We start from the raw sequence: 22,893 nt of genomic DNA, 5'->3' as shown, positions 1-22,893 counted from the left end.
CCATGTTCCAGAAACATTCTCTCTTGACGTTTCGCCACACCTATGGCAGCCATCCTCAGAAGTTGAGATATATTGGAAACTATCCAAGTTGGGTTTATATATCTGTGAAAAGTCTAGGGTGGGAGAAAGAACTCTTGTCTATTGGAGGAAAGTGTGAATGTTGTAATTGACCACCTTGATTAGAAATTGGATAGCCTTGCAGCTTCAAAACTTGGCTGCTTCCTGCCTTTGTTGGGAGGTGATCAGCTGGCCCTGATTGTTTCTTGTCTGGAATTCTCCTGATTTTCAGTGTTGTTCTTTATTTACTGGGTTTTTATATACTGGTCGCCAGATTTTGTCCCCAAGATGTCATAGTATTGGGCTATGAATGCTCAGATAAAGCTAAAAGCACCCTGGCCGAATGCTATGACATCTTGGGGGGGGGGGGGGGGGGTTAGTTTTGCAAGGTCTCTGCCAAAGAGGGCTGGGGCCACACCAAACTACAGCTCTCAGGAATCGGTAACACTGAGTCATGCGAAAGTGGTGCCTAACTGGTTTAATTCTGCAGTGTAGATGCCCCCTCTTCCCCGAGGTGGTGGTCCTCCTAATGCGGCGTGGCGCGCTTCTCTCGGCCTGCCTTCCTTCCTTCCTTCCTTCCTTCCTTCCTTCCTTCCTTCCTTCCTTCCTTCCTTCCTTCCTTCCTTCCTTCTCCTGGCTCAGTCAGCGGAGTCCCGGCCAAGGTCTCGCTCCCGCCTTCCCTGTGGTGAGAGAAACCGAGACGCTGCGGGAAGACTTGGCGGAGGAGGCTCTCCGGCTCCGCCCGCTTGTTTTCCCTTCCTTCCCCCGACGCCGAGATCCCCTCTCTTTCTCTCCACGCCGCGCGGGGCTCCGCTCTCCAGCCCACTCAAGGCCCGCGGCCAAAGTTGCTCGTGCCTTTGCGCAACAAGCGAACTTTCCGGGCAGGCCCCTCGCCTCACAGAAAGGCGCCAGAGGCGGGAGTGGACTCTCCTCAAAGGGATTGTACTCCTACCCAGCACGGGCGAACTTAAGCGGCCGAGGGGGGAAAGGAAAGGGCCCGAGGCTGTTAGGAATGGTGGGAGTTGGAGTCCTAAACACCTGGAGGGCCCAAGTTTGCCCATACATGTCCATCCCTGTGAGCTTTAAGTGGGTCGCCTGGGTTCATTCACACCCATCTAACATTGTGTGGAAATGAAAACAATCCTTTTTGCTTTTCTCTGAGGAGAAAGTGTGTATCTGCCCCGGCCAGCAAGTTTCCTCTTACAAACAATAAAAATAAAAAGATTACATACTCAGGCCACCTTTATTGTCCTTGTGGGCCCTCAAGTCATTTCTGCCTTTTAGCAACACTGAAGGGGACCTAATATGGTGTTTAGGGGGCTGAGAATGTGTGACTGGGCCAAGGTCACCCAGTGGGTTTCCACAGCATTGTTTTGTAAAGGTGGTCAGCCACTTTGGGTCTCAATCAAAAGAAAAAAGCAGGGTATAAATATACTAATACTTATTGTGGGCCCTCTGTGCTGCAGCAGGTTAAACTGCTGAGCTGCTAAAGTTGCTAACCAAAAGGTCAGCGGTTCAAATTTGGGGAGCGAGGTGAGTCCCCACTGTTAGCCTCAGCTTCTGCCAACCCAGCAGTGTGAAAACATGCAAATGTGAGTAGATCAATAGGTACCACTATGTCAGGAAAGTAACGGCGCTCCATGCAGACATGCTGGCCACATGACCTTGGAGGCGTCTATGAACAATGCCGGCTCTTTGGCTTAGAAATGGAGGTGAGTACCAACCCCCAGAATCAGACTCAACTAGACTTTACTTTTTCTTGTGGGCTAAATGGAAAATCAAACAGAGAGTCCTAATCCAATGCTCAAACCACTACACGAGCTCTTTCTTAATCAGTATTAATACTACTACTACCACTACTACTAATAGGTAGATATTAATGAGTTTTCTGCCCACCATTGCCCCTAAAATGATGTAGAAATGGAAAAAAACAATCCACTTTTTAAAAGCAAGTGAAAAACCATAGGAAAACATTGAAAAACTATTTTAAAATGCCCAAAGCACAACAGAGATTGACATCTGGGGGTGTCTTGTTATGGGGGAGAGTCACAAGCACTTGACTTCTCAGGATTGGGGTGAGGTGCAGGCAGATCTCTGAAGAAAATCTCAGATTGGGGGCAATATCCTGCACCAAACAAATAGGCACAACATCTTGTGTAGTCTTTTGAACATCTCCACAGCCTTGTGAGAGGTGCTGTCTCCTGACTGGGAAAGAATAGGAAGTGCTCCTTTTGAAAATGGGGTGCAGTGTGAATAGCTTCTTATAACATGAATCTCCTTATTAAATGCACTCTGTCAAAACTTCCCCAGTTAGCCTTGGGGAGAGGCAGATAAAAAATTAAAAAAACATTTATTAGTAGTAGTATTATTGCCTGGATACATTATTAGTAAGATTTTTTAAAAGAAAAAAAATCAATTAATCAAACTGAGTAATCAACTAAACATTGTAGCTGTAATGAAAACGCAGGAGGAGGCCGGTATAAGCCAGCATGTGGTTGCCTTCCTGTTCTACCCTTACCCACTTCTCTTACGGATGGCAGAAGACACAATTTTCACAAATGAGATTGAAACCATTGAGGAAGAAGGGATATTTTGATGTGCAAGGTTTATTTTTTTAATGCCTGAGTCTGCAATTTAAATATAAACCTTAATGGCATCTAATCATGGATTTGAAGGAAAATTGGCTCTCCTGTGCTTTCCTCCATGCGCATTCAACACACAGGGTAGGGCTTCAGTTGGTGCGCTCTTAAAATGGTCTATTGTGATGCAAATGTAAACCTGTTTCAGATTATACTGTCAGTTTCTCCACTGCAGTACATCCTATGTTAACAACATTTACATCTGTCAGAAACAGAGGAAAGCAAGCTCAAGTGAGGTTTTTTTTTTAATATTAAAAAGTAACATATCAAAATGTGAATTTCAGGAGTAAGTGCCCTAAAAGCACAAGATCCCTCCTGATCTTGGAAATGAGGCAGGGTCAGCCTTAGTTAGTAGTAGGATTGAAGATCACCAATGAATGCCAGGTGCTATAAGCCATATTCTAGAAGAAGGAACTGGCAAAACTACTTCTGAGTATTCTTTACCTTAAGAAAACCCAATGAAATTAATAGGCTAAGGGGTGATTTGAAGACAGATACACACAATACAAATTTAACCCGTGGAAATATTGTATTGATAGAAATGCTTAGAAGTTGTGTCTTAATAATATGTGTTTAAAAGAGACACTTCATTTTTAGCTGTTATTTGACTATATGAAGTCATGCATACTTCATGTATAAATCAAGGGCAGGTTTTGTAGCCAAAATTATGAATTTTAATATGACCCATGGATAAGTTGAGGTTCATTCCTCAGAGAAGGGAAAGCACCTGAGTCATCCTAGGGAGGCAGCTGTGCCTCACTACTGTCATCATTTTCCCACCAAGACATTCTGAAAGACCAGCAGTGGTGTCATGGCAGAGACAGTAGAAGGGGTTGATGCTTCTTTTGTTTCTAGAATGGTCTAAGCTTTTGCTTTTTATCACTTCACTCAGATAAGGGAATTGTTCCTTTTTAAAAAAAGAGTTAAAGTTTAGTACTTACATTTTCCCATTGATAAGTTGACCCAGTTTTTTTTGGGGGGGGGGGTGATTTCTAGACTTATACATGAGTATACAGATTACTTGGATGGAAAGTTGAAGGAGAAAATGGCCATGAATGGCTAGTAGCCAAAGGGAAGTTTCCTTCTCAGCTAAATGTAGCTACTGAGATATAAACACTAGAGGGCTGGTCATTCTGCCATTGTTGTTTTTTATGCATGTCCCCAAAGGTATTTGGTTTCATCAGAGAACATGGACTGGATTGTGTTGATCATAGGTGAGTCTTGCAACCAGTGCATTGTTCTCTTTGGAGTTCCAACCAAATTTGTCATTTTATCTGCTGTCTACATTCTACAATCACAGTTACCAGTCAACTAGCATGCATTTTGTGACTACTGAGCATGCTCAGTTTACATAAGGATTCTTGAAAAGAGCCTTCTTTTCCTCTTTTTTGCATTGTATTCAACAAGCTTTGTGAGTCCCAGAACCTGATGATACCTCTCTTTTTCATATTAGTGGCTTCATAAAAACTACACCTGGAGAATGCATCCCTAATTAATATGGAATTAGTTTCTATTAGTATGACATTTGTGTTTGTTTGTTTCTAATCACACAGATGCAGGGATGGTATTGTGTAGCCATAGTTGACTTGTTGGCCACAATCCCTGAGAGGCCAAAGACTATCTAAATACAGTTAATTTAATATCGTCATTCACATTGGTATTTATTTGTTTTTTCCACAGTTTGTGTGAAGCCTTTTTGTAGATTAATGCAGACACAGCAAGCAGTGACTTTTGCTTACTACTTTTTTTGTATTTATACATTTTTATTTTATATTAGCAGGCACAGCAGCAACTATTCTATCATCTTTAAATTGCTGAAGCTCTCACTAGTATATTTCATTTGTAAGCATATGTTGCCAATGGTAGATAGGGACTTCCATATTAGCAGGACAGTGAATCTGCTCTGGGTTTAATCTAATTTTTAAAGGAGCTATCCAAGGTACTACACCCTATCTCCAATATATCTCCCTGGATAATATCTTAAAGTTCAGATACACCATCACACTGACATGAAAGCCACTAGTTGCCATTGTGTGATACTTCATTTGTCTACTAGCCCTGTGTAACTACAGCTCTATCTAATAACGGGAGGCTTAGTAAAGTAAGAAAATAATAATAATAATAATAATAATAATAATAAAACTTTATTTATACCCCGCCACCATCTCCCCAACGGGGACTCGGGGCGGCTTACATGGGGCCATGCCCAGACACCATACAATATAACAAAATAAAACAACATATCATAACACAATATAACAGTGCAAAAATAATCATATACATTACAGCACAAATCAGAGAAAACAGTAAAAAACAGGGCGGGCCACATGAACACTTAATTAAAAACTCGGGAGAGAGAGGCATACGAATAAAGGGAACAGGGATATAAAATGGTGGAGCAGTCTAAAGGATAGAATCCAAGGGGAATAACCAAAGAGGTATATAACATTTACTCCCCAAAGGCACATCGGAAAAGCCATGTTTTTAGATCTTTCTTAAAGGCTAACAAGGTGGGGCTTGCCTGATCTCAGTGGGCAGTGAATTCCACAGTCGGGGGGCCACAGCAGAAAAGGCCCTCTCCCTCGTTCCCACAAGACGGGCCTGGGATAAAGGCAGTGGCGAAAGAAGGGCCTCCCCGGATGAACGAAGGGATCGGGCAGGTTTATGATAGGAGATACGGTCACTAAGGTAGGTGGGTCCCAAACCGTTTAGGGCTTTATAGATGATGGTCTGCACCTTGAATTGGGACCGGAAAGTGAACGGCAGCCAGTGGAGCTCTTTGAACAGGGGAGTAGATCGTTCCCTGTAGCTCGCCCCTGTTATTAATCTGGCCGCCGAACGCTGAACCAATTGTAGTTTCCGGGCCGTCTTCAAGGGAAGCCCCACGTAGAGTGCATTACAGTAGTCCAGTCTAGAGGTAACTAAGGCATGCACCACTGTGGTCAAGTCAGACTTCACGAGGTATGGTCGCAGTTGGCGCACAAGTTTGAGTTGTGCGAAGGCCCTCCCGGCCACCGCCGACACCTGAGCCTCAAGCGTCAACGCTGAGTCCAGGAGGACCCCCAAACTGTGGACCTGTGATTCCAGGGGGAGTGCAACCCCGTCCAGCACAGGTTGCCACCCAATACCCCGATCCGACGAGCGACTGACCAGGAGGGCCTCTGTCTTATCAGGATTGATCCTCAGCTTGTTCCTCCTCATCCAGTCCGCCACAGTGGCCAGGCACTGGTTCAGAATCCGAGGGGCTTCCTTGGAGTTAGATGGAAATGAGTAGTGGATTTGCGTGTCATCTGCGTAGAGATGGCAACACCCTCCAAAACTCCGGATGACCTCTCCCAACGGTTTCATGTAGAAAATGCTATAATTGTGTCTTAATAATATGTGTTTAAAAGAGACACTTCATTTTTAGCTGTTATTTGATCTCAACTAGGAGTGTAGTTGAACTCCAACAATACCAGACACCTCTCATATATTTTTGATATATGATGGCTGTCACTCTGTTAATGTCATGCCAGCATACATCATTTATTTATTTATTTGGTCATGGAACTTTTTATTCTTTTCTTCCTTTGCCATGAAGCTCCTCTCCATAATATATCTGCAGTACCCCACCACTGGCCATTTTTATTAGTAAAAATTGACAGTATATGAGAAGTGTCTGGCTAATGTAGCATGATCACACAATCTACTGAGGGAGCTGGAGGACCTGAAAGGATCTCATCAGATGATGTTATTCTGTGTCTAGTTGTGGGGTTATAGCCAGACACTTCTCTGAACTCTTTGCAACTTTCCATCAGTCATGGAATAGTTTTGAGGGGCTGTAGCCACTGAGGGTGAATCCATGGGGCTTAATAGTGAGTCCAGTGGTTGGTTGTAGTATTTTTAGTTATGATATGCATAATCTCAGACAATGTGCGTGACCTCAGACAAATCTTTATCCTAAAATAAAAGATACACTTAAAATATTTTTTTAAATTTTCTGTTAGAACCCCCCCCCCCCCCACACACACACACACACACAAACAGAGAAAGTTGAATATTGGCAAAGCCTAAGACCTGTTGTTAGAGCAGATCCACTGAATCAATGCTAACTTGGTAAATCAACAGTTAAATAAATGCAATTTGCTCAGTGGGCCTAATGTAGTTGGGATTAACTTTAGGATTAAGGCCTGAACAACGTTGGTAGGGATGACTCTCTAAAAGAACAAAGTCAAAAAAACCTTCACAGCTCAAATTCCATCCCTGTTCCCATTGCTTTTCCAACTTAATCCAGTAGTGTTACCCCCATACTTGATTTACCTGAATTGACTAAATGTGCAGTTTTATATAGAGATTTTCCAATTCTAGAAATCAGATGCTTTCTTCCAGCTGGCAATTCCTTTTTTGGCTTCTCTATTGAGACAAAAAAAGGAAAAGAAAAAGTGTGTCACATTTGATGACAACATTTCCAGCTTACACCATCCAGTTCAAATGCAGAGTCTTATCACATTTACTGTCTATTTTTATTAATTAATATATGTTAATCATATTAATTAATATCTGTTTATTTTTTTGCTTTATATTGGGGTGGCAAATACATGGTGCTCCAGATATTGTTGTAATGGAATTTCAAGCTCCTAGCCAGCATAGTCCACATGAGTCCAACAACATCTGGAAGTCTACAAAATTCATTGCTCTGGTTCAGTACAAAACAATCCCACCCACTAAGAAGTCCTTGTTTTCTAAAGATAACCCTCTTTTTGGTGCCCTCCACAATTTACTAAAAGAATTAATAGATTCTGTGGAGTATAATTTTAAATGAACAGGGGAGATTGCTATATTTATTTACATCTGACCTTTCCTGCAGTTTGGAACTCAAGGCAGCTCACAAAGGGTAAAATAGGTATATTTTTAAAATTCATATCATAAAAGATTGACAAATATAGTTAATTTAATAATACGGTTAAAAGCACATTGACTAAAAAGGAAACAAAAATATACAGTAATGCACATTCTGAAGGACCCTTTCTCTCTTGAAGAAGAAACCATCAAAGGCCTGCTTTTTTTTAAAAAAAAACCCCTTCTTTTTCCTACAGAAGGATAGCAGGGGGCATAGCGGTCTAACCTTTTTAGGAAGGAAGGTCCAGGACTTGGGAGCAGCCACTGAAGAGGTTGGTTTCTGTGTTTCCACCATGTACCCCAGAAGTTCTCAAAACACAGGCTCATATGGGAGCAATACAGTATGACCTTTGTATCTTTGGGGAATATGTTCCTAGATTTAATGTGGATATGCAGAATTGCATATAATAGCAAAGCCTATTGAAAAGAAGAACCTCCAGTCAAACAATTCCATGCAGCTGAACTGGAGGACCTAGAAATTGCCTCATGAGGATATATTTTGTTAGATGTGGATAAAGGAAACCATGGGTGCTGGTCATGTGAATACTGGGGTTGTATTATATGATCCATAAAATAACCTACACTCCAATCTCTGCTCCCCACTTCCCAAACACAAGGCTATGATGCACAGCCACAAATGCGCACACACACCTACTAACAAATAGCCAGGTGGAATGCAGGGAAATTCTGCCAGCTGGCATAAGGTAAAGGTAAAGGTAAAGGTTTCACCTGACTTTAAGTCCAGTTGTGACCGACTCTGGGGGTTGGTGCTCATCTCCATTTCTAGGCCGAAGAGCCTGCGTTGTCCATAGACATATCTACAGTCATGTGGCCGGCATGACTGCATGGAGCGCCGTTACCTTCCTGCCGGAGTGGTACCTATTGATCTACTCACATTTGCATGTTTTCGAACTGCTAGGTTGGCAGGAGCTGGGGCTAACAGTGGGCACTCATTCCACTCCCGGGATTTGAACCTGGGACCTTTTGGTCTGCAAGTTCAGCAGCTCAGCGCTTTAACACACTGTACCACCAGAGGCCCCTGCCAGCTGGCATAGACATGTCTATACTGTTGTATTGTTGCATTGGGCTCTGGAGGCTTAGAAATAAAGGTAGTTCGACATAGTTTGATAAAGTTATTATTCCTCTGCCTTAGTCAGAAACTGTAAAGGGTTTGCTGGAATTGCCATGTCTTTATATGCATCCTCATATTAGTCATGAAGTTGTTAATCATTTCCTGTCATATTCCTGATTCTGCCCCCATCCCCGCTCTCTTTTCTGCATTTCCCCCAACATTTCTTGTACTGTTTAAGCTCCTTTCTCAGGAGGCTCAAATGCATTTGCTGACATTTACAAACTGAAACTGATCAGAGGCTGTTTTCCTGAACAGATGTACCAGGAGCCAATTGGAAGAGTCCCTGGCCTTTCCATTCTCCCCTTATGATCTCAGTTCCAAAGTGATTGGATTAATAACTGTTTATTTACAGAGTCTGAGAGGTGGCTCTGCTTCATATGCAAAAAGACCCGTGGTCTCCAGACATGGCGCAGTTGTCCCTTGTTAAGCCCTTGTACTGACATATTAGCCTCTTGTCATCTGGGAGACTGAAACAACAGAGCCAAAACCAAAAAAAAAAAAATCTCTCTTTTGAACAATAGCATTCTCTTGGTTTCTTTGCTTTTCCCTCCCAGCTTTCTGTTTCTCCTGTCTGTTGCATTCCTTGCCTTTTCCCTCTTTTCCTTACGTTCTTTCCTTCCTTCCCCCCTTTCTCCCCCCCCCCCTTTCCTTTGTTTGCCATCTCACTCTCACTGGCGCATACAACGCAATTCAAATGCAATATAAGGATTTGCCAGAACTATTTCCCAAGGCCAGCAGGGGTTTGCTTTAACTGCAGCTGACTGTAGCTTTTACTTCACAGAGTAATTTGGTTTTTAGACATTCAGCTTCCAGAAGGGCCTAGTGTGTGTGTATGCTGAGTGAAGAATCTCTAAAAGGGGAAGTGCAAATGTGTGCCGAAAGAGAGACAAATAATTCAAATATTTACCTAGCGCAAAGGAAATTGCTATGATATATTGCCCCAGGGAAACTTTTAACTCCTGCAATTGTGCTGTATTGCCCACAGCTGAAGAAAGATGCATTCTCCTGGGGGCCCATTTATTCCTCCAAACATCCTTACTTAGAGCCAGTCTGGATTTGTTTGACTGATTCTAAGGATTTTCCTGTGAAATCCCTGAAGTTTGTTTCTGTCATTAACTCCTACTTCCTTCCATCTTGCCAATGAGCCAGAGGGGGCAGTGTTGAGACTCTTCTAGCCCAAGCATTCCTTGCAATGTGGCAGGAAGGAGCTGTGGTTAGCTTTCCTTTCCCTAGGTGCACTGTGCGTGTGTGTAGGGGGGGGGGGGGGATGTCGACCAAATGTCCCCCCCCCCCCACCAACCTGTCCTTTTCTGTTAAGATACTGGATGCATTGCTAGCATAGGTTAAGTATCCCTTATCTGAAATGCTTGGGGCCAGAAATGTGTTGGGTTTTGATTCCCCCCCCAGATTTTGAATGCCTGTGCTTTCATATATGTAAATAATGAAATATCTTAGAGATGGGGCCCAGTATAAACACAACATTAATTTATGCTTTATATAATCTGTACAGACATAGCCTGAAGTTATTGTATGCATGAACAATTGTATGCACGAACTATCAGAAAGAAAAGGTGCTACTATCTCAGCATGTGGACAATTTTGGATTTTGGAATTCTAGATAAGGGATGCTAGAATGCATCTACTATATATCAGGTTTGAGGAATCTCTTGTTTCCATACCAAGTTTGTGTGTGTGTGGTGTGTGTGGGGAAGGGGGTGTTAAATATCTAGGAGGTGTGGCTGCTTGGATGGATCTGCATTGTTTGATTAATTTTAACATTACCTAGAGTTTCATCCACATACACTCACTGCAGAATAGAAATAAAACAAAAGGGGTTTGTATGCCTTTTGCTGTCATATTTCTGATAAGGCAGGGAAGCAAGGAGTTAGAATTCTTATGATCTATGACTGCATTTTTGATCTTATAGCATGTGCTGTGGAAAGGGCTGGAAAGTACCAAGTTTCTTCTATCTGAACATGAACACTGGTGTGATAAGGGGGCAGAGGGAGGTATTTTACTGTAATGATCTGCCTTCAAATAGCATTTAATGGGCTCTGGTTGAATGCCATAGGAGGCTTGCAGTGTCAAAGCAAAACATTTTGCTGCTCGAGGCAGGACAGCAAATGTTACTCATCCACCTATTCATGTTAAGATGTGTAGTTATTTACTAAACCATTTTCATTCCAAAATTCCCATCAGGGTTTACAATATCGCATAGTACCCAAAGCCAGTCAACATATTTTGGCAAAGGAGGCAGGAAACTCTTATGCATAATTCCCCATCTCTGGCCATAATAAAGCACTCAGGGGCAGAACACAGGTTCTCACTCTGCTTAATGGTAGGGTCAACCCTTGTTGAGGTAGAAGGAAATGATATACAAGTCTAAAACAGTGGGCTGAATCAGATTGGTAGTTCCCATTAGGACAGTCTTACTGCATTGTGAGTCAAGACTTATGTAAATTCCATTTACATTCATTTAATCCCATTTAATTCAGTGGTTCTCAACCTGTGGATCCCCAGATGTTTTGGCCCACAACTCCAAAAAATCCCAGCCAGTTTACCAGCTGTTAGGATTTCTGGGAGTTGAAGGCCAAAACATCTGGGGACCCACAGGTTGAGAAACACTGCTTTAATTTATCTGCTTTAGTAAGGTCTACAAATAGGATTCAGACCAATCACATTTCCAAACTCAGAGACTATCAACCTGGCCTGGAGCTTGCACTGCAAGTGATCCTGCAAGTGATCCTGCAAGTGATTTTTTTTTTTTTGCAATGTCACATTTTAGTACAAACCCATGCCTACGACTTCAATCTATATTACACATGCAGGACAGCATGGGCTGAATGTTTTGCAAGTTTGCACTGCAGTACTACTTCTGTTCTTCCAAGCTTGTTTCTTACATCTCCTCACATAATCCATTCTCTTTAGACCTCAAAACATCAGTCTAACATACCCCTCATAAGTTCATTTAAAACCACTGAGGGTTTTAATCAATAGCTCTATATTGTTGTGTGCCTTCAAATTGTTGCTGAGTTGCTGAGTTATAATAATGTAAGGTAATCTTACCCCAGAGCAGGGGTCCTCAAACCTTTTAAGTGGAGGGCCGGTTCATGGTCCCTCAGACTGTTGGGGGGCCAGACTATGATGAAATAGTCTAACATTAGGATTGTTGTTGTTGCCTTCAAGTTGTTTCAGACTTAGGTCAACCCTAAGTCTAAAGTTTAGAACAGGGGTCAGGTAAATGACCTTAAAGGGCTGCATCCGGCCCACGGGCCTTAGTTTGCAGACCCCTGCCCCAGAGTATTTCATGCAGAATTCAATCAGAGGGATTTTTCCCTTGCTTTCCTCTGAGGCTGAGAGAATGTGATTTTCCTAAGGCTATCCAATTACTTTCCAAGGTCAAGTGGGATTTGAATCCTGATTTTCCAGTGTCCTAGTCTCCAGCACTCAATATATGATGTGATTGGGGATGACATTTCATGTTTTTGTATGAAGTACAATGACAATAAAGTTTTTCTATTCTATTCAAACCTCTATACCTTGTTGGCTCTCAAGGCTGTGTATAATATGACCTATATCTGTAGTACTCAAAGTGGTGGTCAATGAACCAGTGCCAGTGTAAGCCATTGGCAACTGATCTGCAGTGTGTTTCCAGGAAAGAAAGAAACAGAGTCAATGTACATTGGACACAAATATAATACTAGCCCCTGGAATGCTGGACAAAAATAATTGTCATTGTTTCACTGGCCTGTATCATATCATATACATATCATACCATATCATATCAATGTTATCACATTATATCATGGCAACCTCACTGGCATATCAAACTGCAAAGTCTGTTTATGAGTGTGTAATGTTAATGCATGTTGACAGAGCACAGTATACTGGGAGAATTTGCAATTACACTGAAGTAACTGTTGTTTGTAAGAGTTGGCAAACTGAAATTACAGAAAGCAGACAAATTATGCTATGGGTAACTGTCCTGTTGCATGGACAGTTTCCTTGTATAAAAGGCTAGGGTAGAGGGTGAGCATAAAGGGCAAAACGCATTTCATGTTGGGAAGTGCTTTCTATGTTTGTGTGTCTTAACTGAAGTGAGAGAAAGTTGTGTGTAACTTACACTGTGAGATGAACAAAGGCAATGTTGTAAATCACACACAACTCTATCCCCTCTGAATTCTGGCTAGCTACTTTCACAGTGCCCTTGGCGCTCTATTGAGGCACGCCTGTCAAATCTTTCCCAGCCCTGAACCCCAGTGGAACCCAGCTGGTCTAGTACACACCAACTTTTTAAAAAGTCCTATTTTTAAAGAAGATTTTTTGTCTTCCCTCCTTCCCCCCCCCTCCCCCGCATCCCATTTTTGTCTTTTAAATAATGAAGTCCAGATTCCTCCTGACTGGAAAGTGGAGAATATACTGTACAACTGTTCCTTCGCCTGGTTCACAGCCTTTCCCAGCTCAGCAGGAGGGCAGAGGTAGTATGCTTCACAGGAATCACAGAAGCCCCATCCTCCTCTGCATTTCTGGGGAAGGGGTGCTCTTGCTGGGGACTGGGGGAGCCCCAAGTGGGTGGGCTGTTGGCTCTTGCAGCCATAGGATGAGGGCTATAAGGACTCTTTTCATTCCTGAAAGGAGACAACTTGATTACGGCCCCTCAATCAAACTCTGTTTACTTTACCAAATGAGAGCCGCATGTGAGCTTGTTAATTGCAGTAGGCCTGGCATTCCTTCCTTCTGCGGGTTATTTCCAACTACTCTGGGAACTTTGATGCTTCGGTGATTGGTAATCGAAAGAAGCAGCGACCCTGGTTTGAGTGGATGAAAAGGCAAACAAGATGCCATCAAACAGAGTTTGGGAAATGTTACTTTAATGGACTGCAATCCCAGAATTTCCCACCCAGCATAGTTATTTGGGGATTCTGGGATTGCCGTCTGTGAAATGTATATTTCTGAACTCATCAAATTTTCTTGAAACTACCAATATTTATTTATTTATTTATTTATTTATTTACAGTATTTATATTCCGCCCTTCTCACCCCGAAGGGGACTCAGGGCGGATCACATTATATACATATAGGGCAAACATTCAATGCCCATATACACATAGAACCGAGACAGAGACAGGCGCAGAGGTAATTTAACCTTCTCCTGAGGGGTTGTACAATTCTGGCCACGGTGGAGCAGCTGCTTCATTATCCACTGTGACGGCACTTCCTCATTTCAACGTCGTAAATTAGTTAAATTTGCCTCCCCACTTTATAAGTGGTACCTTATTTCCTACTTGATAGATGCAACTATCTTTCGGGTTGCTAGGTCAGCAACGAGCAGGGGCTATTTTTAATTTTTTAATTGACGGGTGCTCACCCCGCCACGGGCTGGCCTCAAACTCATGACCTCATGGTCAGAGTGATTTATTGCAGCAGGCTGCTCACCAGCCTGTGCCACATACTCCTAATTAATTCTTACCCATAGCTGTACACAAGCATACTGATTCAGAAAGGTTGCTGTTATAAATATTTCTTGAAATTCACATAATGATTTATTCAGTGCTGAGGTACCTTGTTATCCAAGGAGGAGCTGAGTGTGGGACTAAGAAAAAAAGGTCTCTCATTCCAACAAACTCTATGGCATGTACTACAGTTATTATTATTTTTTTTACTCTGCAATCTTTAGGATGATAAATATTTGCAGAAATAATTAATGCAGTTTGATACCACTTTAGCTGCCATGGCTCAATGCTATGGAATCATGGAAGTTGCAGTTTTACAAAGTCTTAAACCTCCTCTGACAAAGAATGCTGGTGCCACCCCAAACTACAAATCCCAGGATTACAAAGCATTGAGTCATGGCAGTTAAAGTGGCATCAAATCAATTTTATAGTGAAAATTCACCCTTAGGCTTGAAAACTCACAGGGAAACCAAGGAAATAGAAAAAGGATGGCAATGAAACACAGAGGAAGCAAAAAGAAAATGGACTGAAATTAGTCCAAATAATTGTATAGAAGATGATCCAAGCTGTGGGTTGTGTACTGTAATAAAGTCAATACTGAGCAAAGAATGAAGCCACTGTTTTAAAGCTAGAGAAGGGCAGACAAACTGAAGCTCAGTCCAAACAAGGCAGCAGTGGTTCTGGTCAGTCAAAAAGCTGAAAATGGGAACAGGACTTGAAACAGACTCCCTATGAATATTCAGCTTTGCCATTAAGATGTAATTTTGGATTTAGCTTTGTACCTTGTTTGACAGTACTGCACCTAGCCAAAGGACTTCCATTTTTTATTACTCTGGAGCTCTCTCTCTCTCTCGGGTGGGCGGGCATGCTGGACTGGACCCCATTCTGTTGCCTCTTTGGCAGAAGGCAAAGACATTTTCATTTAGACATTTAGGTCTTTGTCATTTATGTTAGAGCAGTTTTAAGTGATGGGTGCTTATTTCCTTTTATGGCTGAGTTTGAATTGTGTGTTGAAGCTGTTTGCATTCTTTCACACTATTTCTGTTTTTGTTCAAATGTCATTTTTGTTATCTGTCTTAAATGCCATTATTGGCAGAAAGACTGGGCATAAATTTAGTTAGTCAATCAGTCAGGAATCAAATCAGGAACAAATAAGAAGAATAATGTCCTCAAGACCCTTTCAAATCAAGAGGGCTCCATATAGTCCCAAACAGACAATAATATCATAATTGGCCATTTTCCCACATCCTTCTCCCTCGCTCTGACCTGACTAAGACCCATGGAAGTTTTCTTCCTCAACCAACTGAACTGGGTGTAACTCTTCAGCTACTTCCAGTTGTCAAAAACTACTTCCCCAAGTCTAAAACAGGCTGGTGGGGCGGGACAAAAATGGGAGAAATGCTGTGGGTGAAGCAAACATCTCTTTCCTATGCAAAAACAGAGCTATTCTTTAATAGTCTAAAATGTGGTAGCCCCAATGGGATCTTGGTAAAACAACACTTGTCTGAGTTCATTCGATTCATTATGTCTACTCAAGTTGGGACTAATTGAAATAAACTCTAGGTATTCTTTCACCTCGTCTGTTTATTAGTGTACTGAAATTTAGATAAGTGACAAGGGCTGTGGATTGGGAAACAGGGTCACACTTCTAAAGAAGAGGCTGGTAAATTGTTAAACCAGTATGTTTCTCTTCTCAAATATTAGGCGTTGGTCAGATGAGTCAGATGGCCTTCAAGAGGGAGAGAGACTCAATTGTTCAGCAGTAGTCTCATCATCTTTTTAGCATAACAATGTTTCTTTTTCCTCCCTGTAGATTGCTTAATAGTTCTGCCTGGATTTGGAATCTGCAGCTCTCCCCACCATGCCCTTGGTTGGCTTTTTGCTTTGGACCATCCTGGTGATCGTGGGCTGGTGGCCATCCTACTCCAAGGATTACCTGTTTGCTACTCCGAGGGTGCAGCTCACTTTCAAAGGTAAAGCCTAGATGCTGGGTTCAAAGAGCATTATTTGGTTGTTGCACTAATTTGGATTATTCTTTCTGGCAATCCATTCCCGGGTGAAAGCCCTGTATCCAGGAAGTTCAGGTTCACAGAGCCAGCTTTATCATTGGGTAGAGTGGAGCAAATGCTTTGATAGATTTGATGTGTTTTGAAAGGGAAGAAAATTTTTACTATAGTTTGTTTGGGTTGGTTGGTTTTTACTGCTGGGGTTATGGAAAGGTGCTTGCCCCTATTTAATGTGACAAATTCACTTGGCTAACTTTGGATACTAGGCATCCTGACTTTGGGACTAGGGGAAAAAGAACACCATTTTCTTCTCAGTCTCAGAGCAAAATGTCTTGGGACAGTGCTGCAGCTTCATTAGAATGGCCACTTTGACTTTCCTGAGAAACTTCAGTCCATAGCATATTGTCTTGGAATGATTGTCATAAGTGTTATGAAGAAGATTTCTACCTAGAATAGGTTTTAAGAAGCCACTAGGTTGGTAGCCTGCATTGATCAAACACATGATATGTTTCACTTCAGTTTCTCTCTCCATCTGGAAATGACTGGCTCTGCCGCTTGTGGAGTTTCCTTGGATGCAGTCAGGCACTGCATCAGGCAGTACAGACAGCTAATTGGCAGGTCAGTGAACCCAACCTGCAATGTGTGCATCTGAGGAGGAGTTGGCAGCATGTCACATATGACCCTTTAGGAAGGGAATGCTGTCCAGCCATGAATCCTCCTTATGCCTGGGCAGAGATTGAAGCAATTACTGGGGGAGTTCCTATCTGTAATGCTTTTGGGTTAGCTGGTGTAAATTCATCATTGCCTTAGAGTTGCTGCTTCGAGTTTGTAAGTTAACTTTAGAAGCAGGAGGCTGATGTGATGCCTTCATGAAAACACTTTTGCTGAAATGCACAAAACCAAAGATGCAGACCTGCAGGCTTTAGTGTGTCTATCTAACAGCGACACTTTTGTTTCCCCTATGTGATTATTTTTTTACTCTCTTTGCCTGATGGAGAAGCCAGTGAACTTCAAATGCTAGTAAAATGTTTTAAGGGGTGGGGGCTGCACCTTCTGGTTGGTCTACTAAAGTTACCACAACTTGTATTTTGGATTTTGTTGAATGGTTAACATAGCTACTCCTGCAATGATAACATCAGTGTGTAACCCTTAATGAGGAATAAACCATGCTTGTATGTAGACACTTATTTCTTCCAAACACCATTATCCTCCATGGAAATAGACAAATGTGCATTTCAGAGTTAATACATTTACAAGCTCCAACCTCTGGAAGGAATTCTTTTGGTGACTGATGCCAGAATAATGACCTGTTATGCTGTCAGTTTTCTCTAATAACTGGGACAGATTTCATTACCTGTGCTACCACGTACACCTGCACAGTTACACCAGCTAATAAGGTTGCAGTGTCTGTGTCTGTCAGGAGTCTCTGCATTCATTACATAGCAGATGCATGAGGTGTTTCTCTCCCAATTCATTTTGTGTTTTGCACCCTGAAATTGTACAATAGTAGGCACCAAAAGATTTAGACAGAGGTATCCTAAAAAAGTAATAAGAGTGAAGACACTATTATCTTTCCCACTTCCCAGAATGATGTGGTGCCTATGGATCTTGATGTATATATTTTGTGGTTATGGTCATTTTGAGAGATTTGACATTGGTAATCTTCATTGTATGATCATTTCAAGTGCAAAAACATCATTTGTGCCTGGTTTTGAATCAAGCCCAAAGAAGACTCACAGCCATCAGACCTGAGCTTGGCCTGTACCTAATGTGTGCTCGCACTTGTTTGAGAACCATCGTCTTTTTGAAAAAATAGTAATATGAGTGATATTTTAAGGAAATGTGCAGACATGGAACTTTCTACTGTGTGTCTATTTTTGTTCCTTCTATATTATCAGAAGCAGGTGTGTAGTGTTCTCACAATGTGAGGTCTGGCAATGACAGGAGGAGATCATTTGGGTAGGGGCATGGATTTACTATTAGATTCAACAGGAGAGAACAATGAAGCCATTTTTGGGATTTGTGAACTCTAATTGCAGTCAGTCTGGAAAATGTCTGCCTGTTGTTTTATTCCTGAAACAAAAAAATAGTGACCTAGAGACAGGTGGCCTACTTCACCTGTCACACTTTCACCCTTGTGGAGAAGTAACCAGAAACAACCGTAGTTACTGTTCTCATTATTCTTCCTGTAATCTGCATTTGGGGAAGGTGAATAGTTATTTTAATTTACTTTACTGCATGGGTTAAAGATTAAATACCAGATAATACATATGAAGCACTTCAAACTCTTGAAGTGCTTTACAATTGTTAAGTATTGTTATTACATTATTCTAAGCAAGCACTTGTTCAAGAATTTGCAGTGTTAAGTTATGACTGTGAAGGACTTGATCCATTCATACGCTCTGCAGACTAACAAAATGGTATAGAAGAATAATTTATCATACACTTCACCATTGCCTAGATTTGGAAAGGGGAAATTTATCATGCAGGGGTGAGAGTTATGGAAAATGTAGGCATTCAGTCTTCTCATCCATCTGCTTATACTAACTTTTCTAGTCATATAATTAACAGAATTTTTCATTAACTAAGGAAGGAGAATGGACTAATTTTGCCAATGGGCAGATATGACAGTGAGCTAAACATATGAAAGATCTGATGTTTTTTTAAAAAACAATTATCTTATGAGATTTTTCTCGTGACCTGACTTGCTTTAAGTAACTTGTTCTGTAAAGGATTTTCTTATATATTCTCAATAAATCAGGAAAAGAACAATTCTGCCATAATTATATCTGGGCAGCATTTAAAATTATCTGGTTTTAATTCCATTATGTTGTAGTAAAATCCAATACAATTTGTGTATCCCAATAAAACGACTGAAGGCCATTTGCAAAGTGATTCTCTTAAATGTTGATGGACTTCTTCCTTTTGTCTCTACTTGGGACGGCAAAAAAAAAAAGAGTAAAAGGATCAAGGGGATGGAAATGTACTGCACACAGAGCTACACTTGGCTTGAGAAGCAAATCATGCAAGTCATTCTCAGCCTTTGGTCCTCCAGATTTTTGGAAATTTGACTCCTAGAAACTCTGACTATTCGCCTTATTGGCTTAGGCTTCTGGGAGTTGAAGTCCAAAGAATCAGGAAGACCAAAGGCTGAAGTTTATGCAAAGTCTTCTTTTGTATTCTTTTTCTTTTCTACTATCCTATGCTGGCTAAAACAGCATTCTGAGTGCCCAGCTCTCTTACAGCCAAGGACTGTGTTCTTCCTTGCAGGTTGACATTTACTTTGGACTGTGAACAGTCTCTTCAGAGAACCAGGGCATTCAGAAACATGATCCATCTTGCCTCCAAATTCTAAGTTTGTGTGGCTGTGTTAAAATCTTACTTTGGCCTAGTCAAAGATTTTTGTATCCAACAAAATAAAGCAGAAGTTTAGAACAATTGTTTTCAAAATCTGTTACGTGTCATTAGCATGTTTCTGTTCCTTCATGAGAGGATTTAGTCTGCAGTCAGAAAAAGTAGGGAAGCTTTGTTTTTCACTGCATCACCTGGCTGCTCCAAAGTTTTTGATGTGTTGACAAAAACTAGAAGGATAGACAGTAAATCATAAGACTTGGCAGCGGAGCAGAAATTTGCTTGGAAAGGACTGGGATTACAAGATATGTAAAAAGATGGGAGAACTTGGGTGGCAGGGGGAGGAGAGATTGGAATGGAGAGGCATTGGAAGCCACAGGAAATGAGAGATTGGATTATTAGAAAGTGTACTATGAGGAACAATCAGCAAACATCTTATGTTAGAACAGTAAGGATAATGTGGAAAGTACAGTAGAGTCTCACTTATCCAAGACTCGCTTATCCAACGTTCTGGATTATCCAACACATTTTTGTAGCCAATGCTTTCAATACATCGTGATATTTTGGTGCTAAATTCGTAATTACAGTAATTACTACATAGCATTACTGTGTATTGAACTACCTTTTCTGTCAAATTTGTTGTATAGCATGATGTTTTGGTGCTTAAAATCATAACCTAATTTGATGTTTAATAGGCTTTTCCTTAATCTCTCCTTATTATCCAACATATTCACTTATCCAACGCTTATCCAACGTTCTGCCGGCCCGTTTATGTTGGATAAGTGAGACTCTACTGTACAAGCATTTAGGGAAGAAAGGAGGTGGTACTCTGAAAAAGCTATTATAGAGATATGAACACTTGGGTGCAATTGTGGAGGGTGGGGATGGAGAGATAATGATCTTTTTCACAGAGGGAGTTACAAGGAGCCCCCTTATAGAAAGCAGAAAGCTTTGTTATTATGTCCCTTCAAGTCAGTTCTGACTTACGGCCACTCTTGTCCTAGAGTTATTCAGAAGAGGTTTGCTATTGCTTTTTTCTAAAGTGGAGCAAGTGTCAATGGGTTTCCATGACAGAGCACAATTTGTACTCCAATCTTGTACTCCAGGGACCTCATCATATGTGCTGCCAGAATTGCCAAGGATTGTGGCGAATTCGATTATGTCGCCCCACTCCCTTCATTGCCTGGCTTCCGCCCTATCTCATCCCATGAGGGAAGGATCCACCACCTGGCTTCCCCCCATTGATCCCAGTGTAACACAGGAAGCTTCCTGTGTTGCTGCGGTGGTGTCATACGGCGGTTTTGCGATGGAGTCCCACCGGAAGTAGCTGTATGTTATGGGATGGGAGCCGGTAGGCTTTGCCACAAAACTAATTTTGCCACCAAAATCTACCCTGTCTGATGAAGTGTTAAGTCATCTGTCTGTCCTTTATGGACAGATAGTGAATAATTTCAGGCAGATCTGCAGAAAAGGGTGAAATGCAATAGTTTTGCTGCCTGACATTTTTCTGTATTTATATCCACCCTGTTTTTTTTCTGGCAAAGTAGCTGTTTTGTGTGTGGTATTACTGCACTGCCATGCACTGCTTATCCAGCAACACATGCTTTAATGCAATTACCATTCCTTAGCTGCCCTGCATGCCCAGGGACAGTGGGATTAGTGCTAGGCGGATAAGCATTATTAAGCATGGTATGCGGTATAAACATTCATACATGTTCACTTCCAGGTCTATTGGGTGCTTCTATATCAGCTGTGATTTTATCAGAGAGTCCTAATCTTGCCCTCACCCAGGGCTGATTCCCATGACTGAAACAGACAGATTTTTAATAAGGCCATGCTAACACTATCGATAGTGCAGAGTGCCAAAAAGACAAATAAACAAGTCCTAGGGCCCTTCCAAACAGGCCCTATATCCCAGGATCTGATCCCAGATTTTCTGTTTATGCCAGATTATCTGGCAGTGCAGACTCATATAATCCAGTTTAAAGCAGAATTCCTGGGATCAGGTCCTGGGATATAGGGCCTATCTGGAAAATCCTCTAGAGCAAAACAGGTCTGAATAAACTCTAGAAGCCAAGATGAGACTTGCTAGAAAAGACTTTAGTGCATGGTAAGGTAGAAGGTAACAGGGAAAAAGGAAGACTGTATTCCAGATAGATAGGTTCAATCAAGGCCACACTCTTGACCCCTGTCAAGAGTCATTTATATATGGGCCTGATCACAAGTTTGGTTTCTTCTCTGGTCAATATCTATAAGGTGGTATCAAATATTTTAAAGTTAAATATCTTTTCTGCTGCCTTGGCTGTAACACAATAGTAAACGACTGTTCCTACAATTGAATGTTTATGCTCTGGGTGGAGCTGATATATTAATTTAGATTTTTTTTTTTAAAACAAACAAACACGCACACCTTAATTGCTTCACTTTGGCTTTGCTTAACTGATGTATGTTGACTTGAGTGTTTTTGGGTAAAGCACAGAACTGTCAAATGTTATAAAGTTATAAATATATGAACTGTAGAATTTCCCTTTGTTTACAGGATCACATTGCCTTTGGAGATTTCTCTATAAATCTAAAAAGACTTGTAGAGACTGCCTTTAACAAACCAAAGCTGTGTATGACTATAGTTGTATATTAGAATACTATAAATATGAGATATAATGAAGCCATGAAGGTTAACCACTTTTAGAGGAAATATCAATCACTTAGCTGACCTTTTACTCCACAAAGAAATTAGACCCCCCCCCCCCCACATGCACTAAATATTAATCCTCTTTTCCTCACAACTCTTTTTCAAGTTATTCCTAGTTTTGTGAAAATTAACCTCCATCATTGCCTAAAAGCCAGCTGGGATACCAGTGCTGTAAAGTGAGCTGTCTTTAATCAGCATTTACACCCACAGGTCAATAATGTCTATGCCTGAATGGTGTCTCTTTTTCTAGTGAGGTGGTGAGTGAAAAGAAAAGGGGAATGAGAAAGAGCACATAGAGAGAAAGTGGGAAATGCAAGAGAAAGAGTTAAGTGTTGGAGGCTGTTAACATGGCCACAGGCCACCAACTCTGCCAATAAAATTGCAGCCAGGGCTTAGAGAGAGGTGAGAGGTTTAATGCACCGAACACCTCCTCCCACTTGGCCTGGAATCTACTTGGCAGAATAACCAAGCAGCAAGAAGAAGCCATTATTCCATATTGGAGCAGGAAAGAAAGAGTTTGGGGACAGTGAACAGGAGATATCAGGCCTGGAAATTCCAAGAATAATGATTCCTGGTTGTTTTTGATAGCAAGGACTGTAGTTATGGATCTGGAGGTGTCTGGTCCCATCATGGGAACTGTTGGAAGAACAGTGGTGTTGGCAGGACTCACGTAGAACCCACATGG

The 22,893-nt window shown here is 41.5% G+C and overlaps 1 protein-coding gene across 3 annotated transcripts in view; it reads left to right on the top strand.

Moving 5' to 3' along the window:
* Positions 1–22,893, top strand: part of sema3f (semaphorin 3F) — a 179,497-nt gene that overhangs the window by 2,405 nt on the left and 154,199 nt on the right. For 2 of the 3 annotated variants that reach the window (XM_062970107.1, XM_062970105.1), the window contains exon 2: positions 15,973–16,132. In XM_062970107.1, coding sequence (XP_062826177.1) covers positions 16,021–16,132 — 112 coding nt within the window. In that variant the 5' untranslated portion in view covers positions 15,973–16,020. Of the gene's footprint in view, positions 1–13,133; positions 13,185–15,972; positions 16,133–22,893 lie in introns of those variants that run through there. The other variant, XM_062970106.1, reaches the window with a different exon arrangement.

Source organism: Anolis carolinensis, chromosome 2 (genome assembly GCF_035594765.1).
Source record: "Anolis carolinensis isolate JA03-04 chromosome 2, rAnoCar3.1.pri, whole genome shotgun sequence".
In the NCBI taxonomy this organism is placed as follows: Eukaryota; Metazoa; Chordata; class Lepidosauria; order Squamata; family Dactyloidae; genus Anolis; species Anolis carolinensis.
Note: the sequence above shows the minus strand (reverse complement) of the source record. Positions and strands in the feature narration are given on the sequence as shown.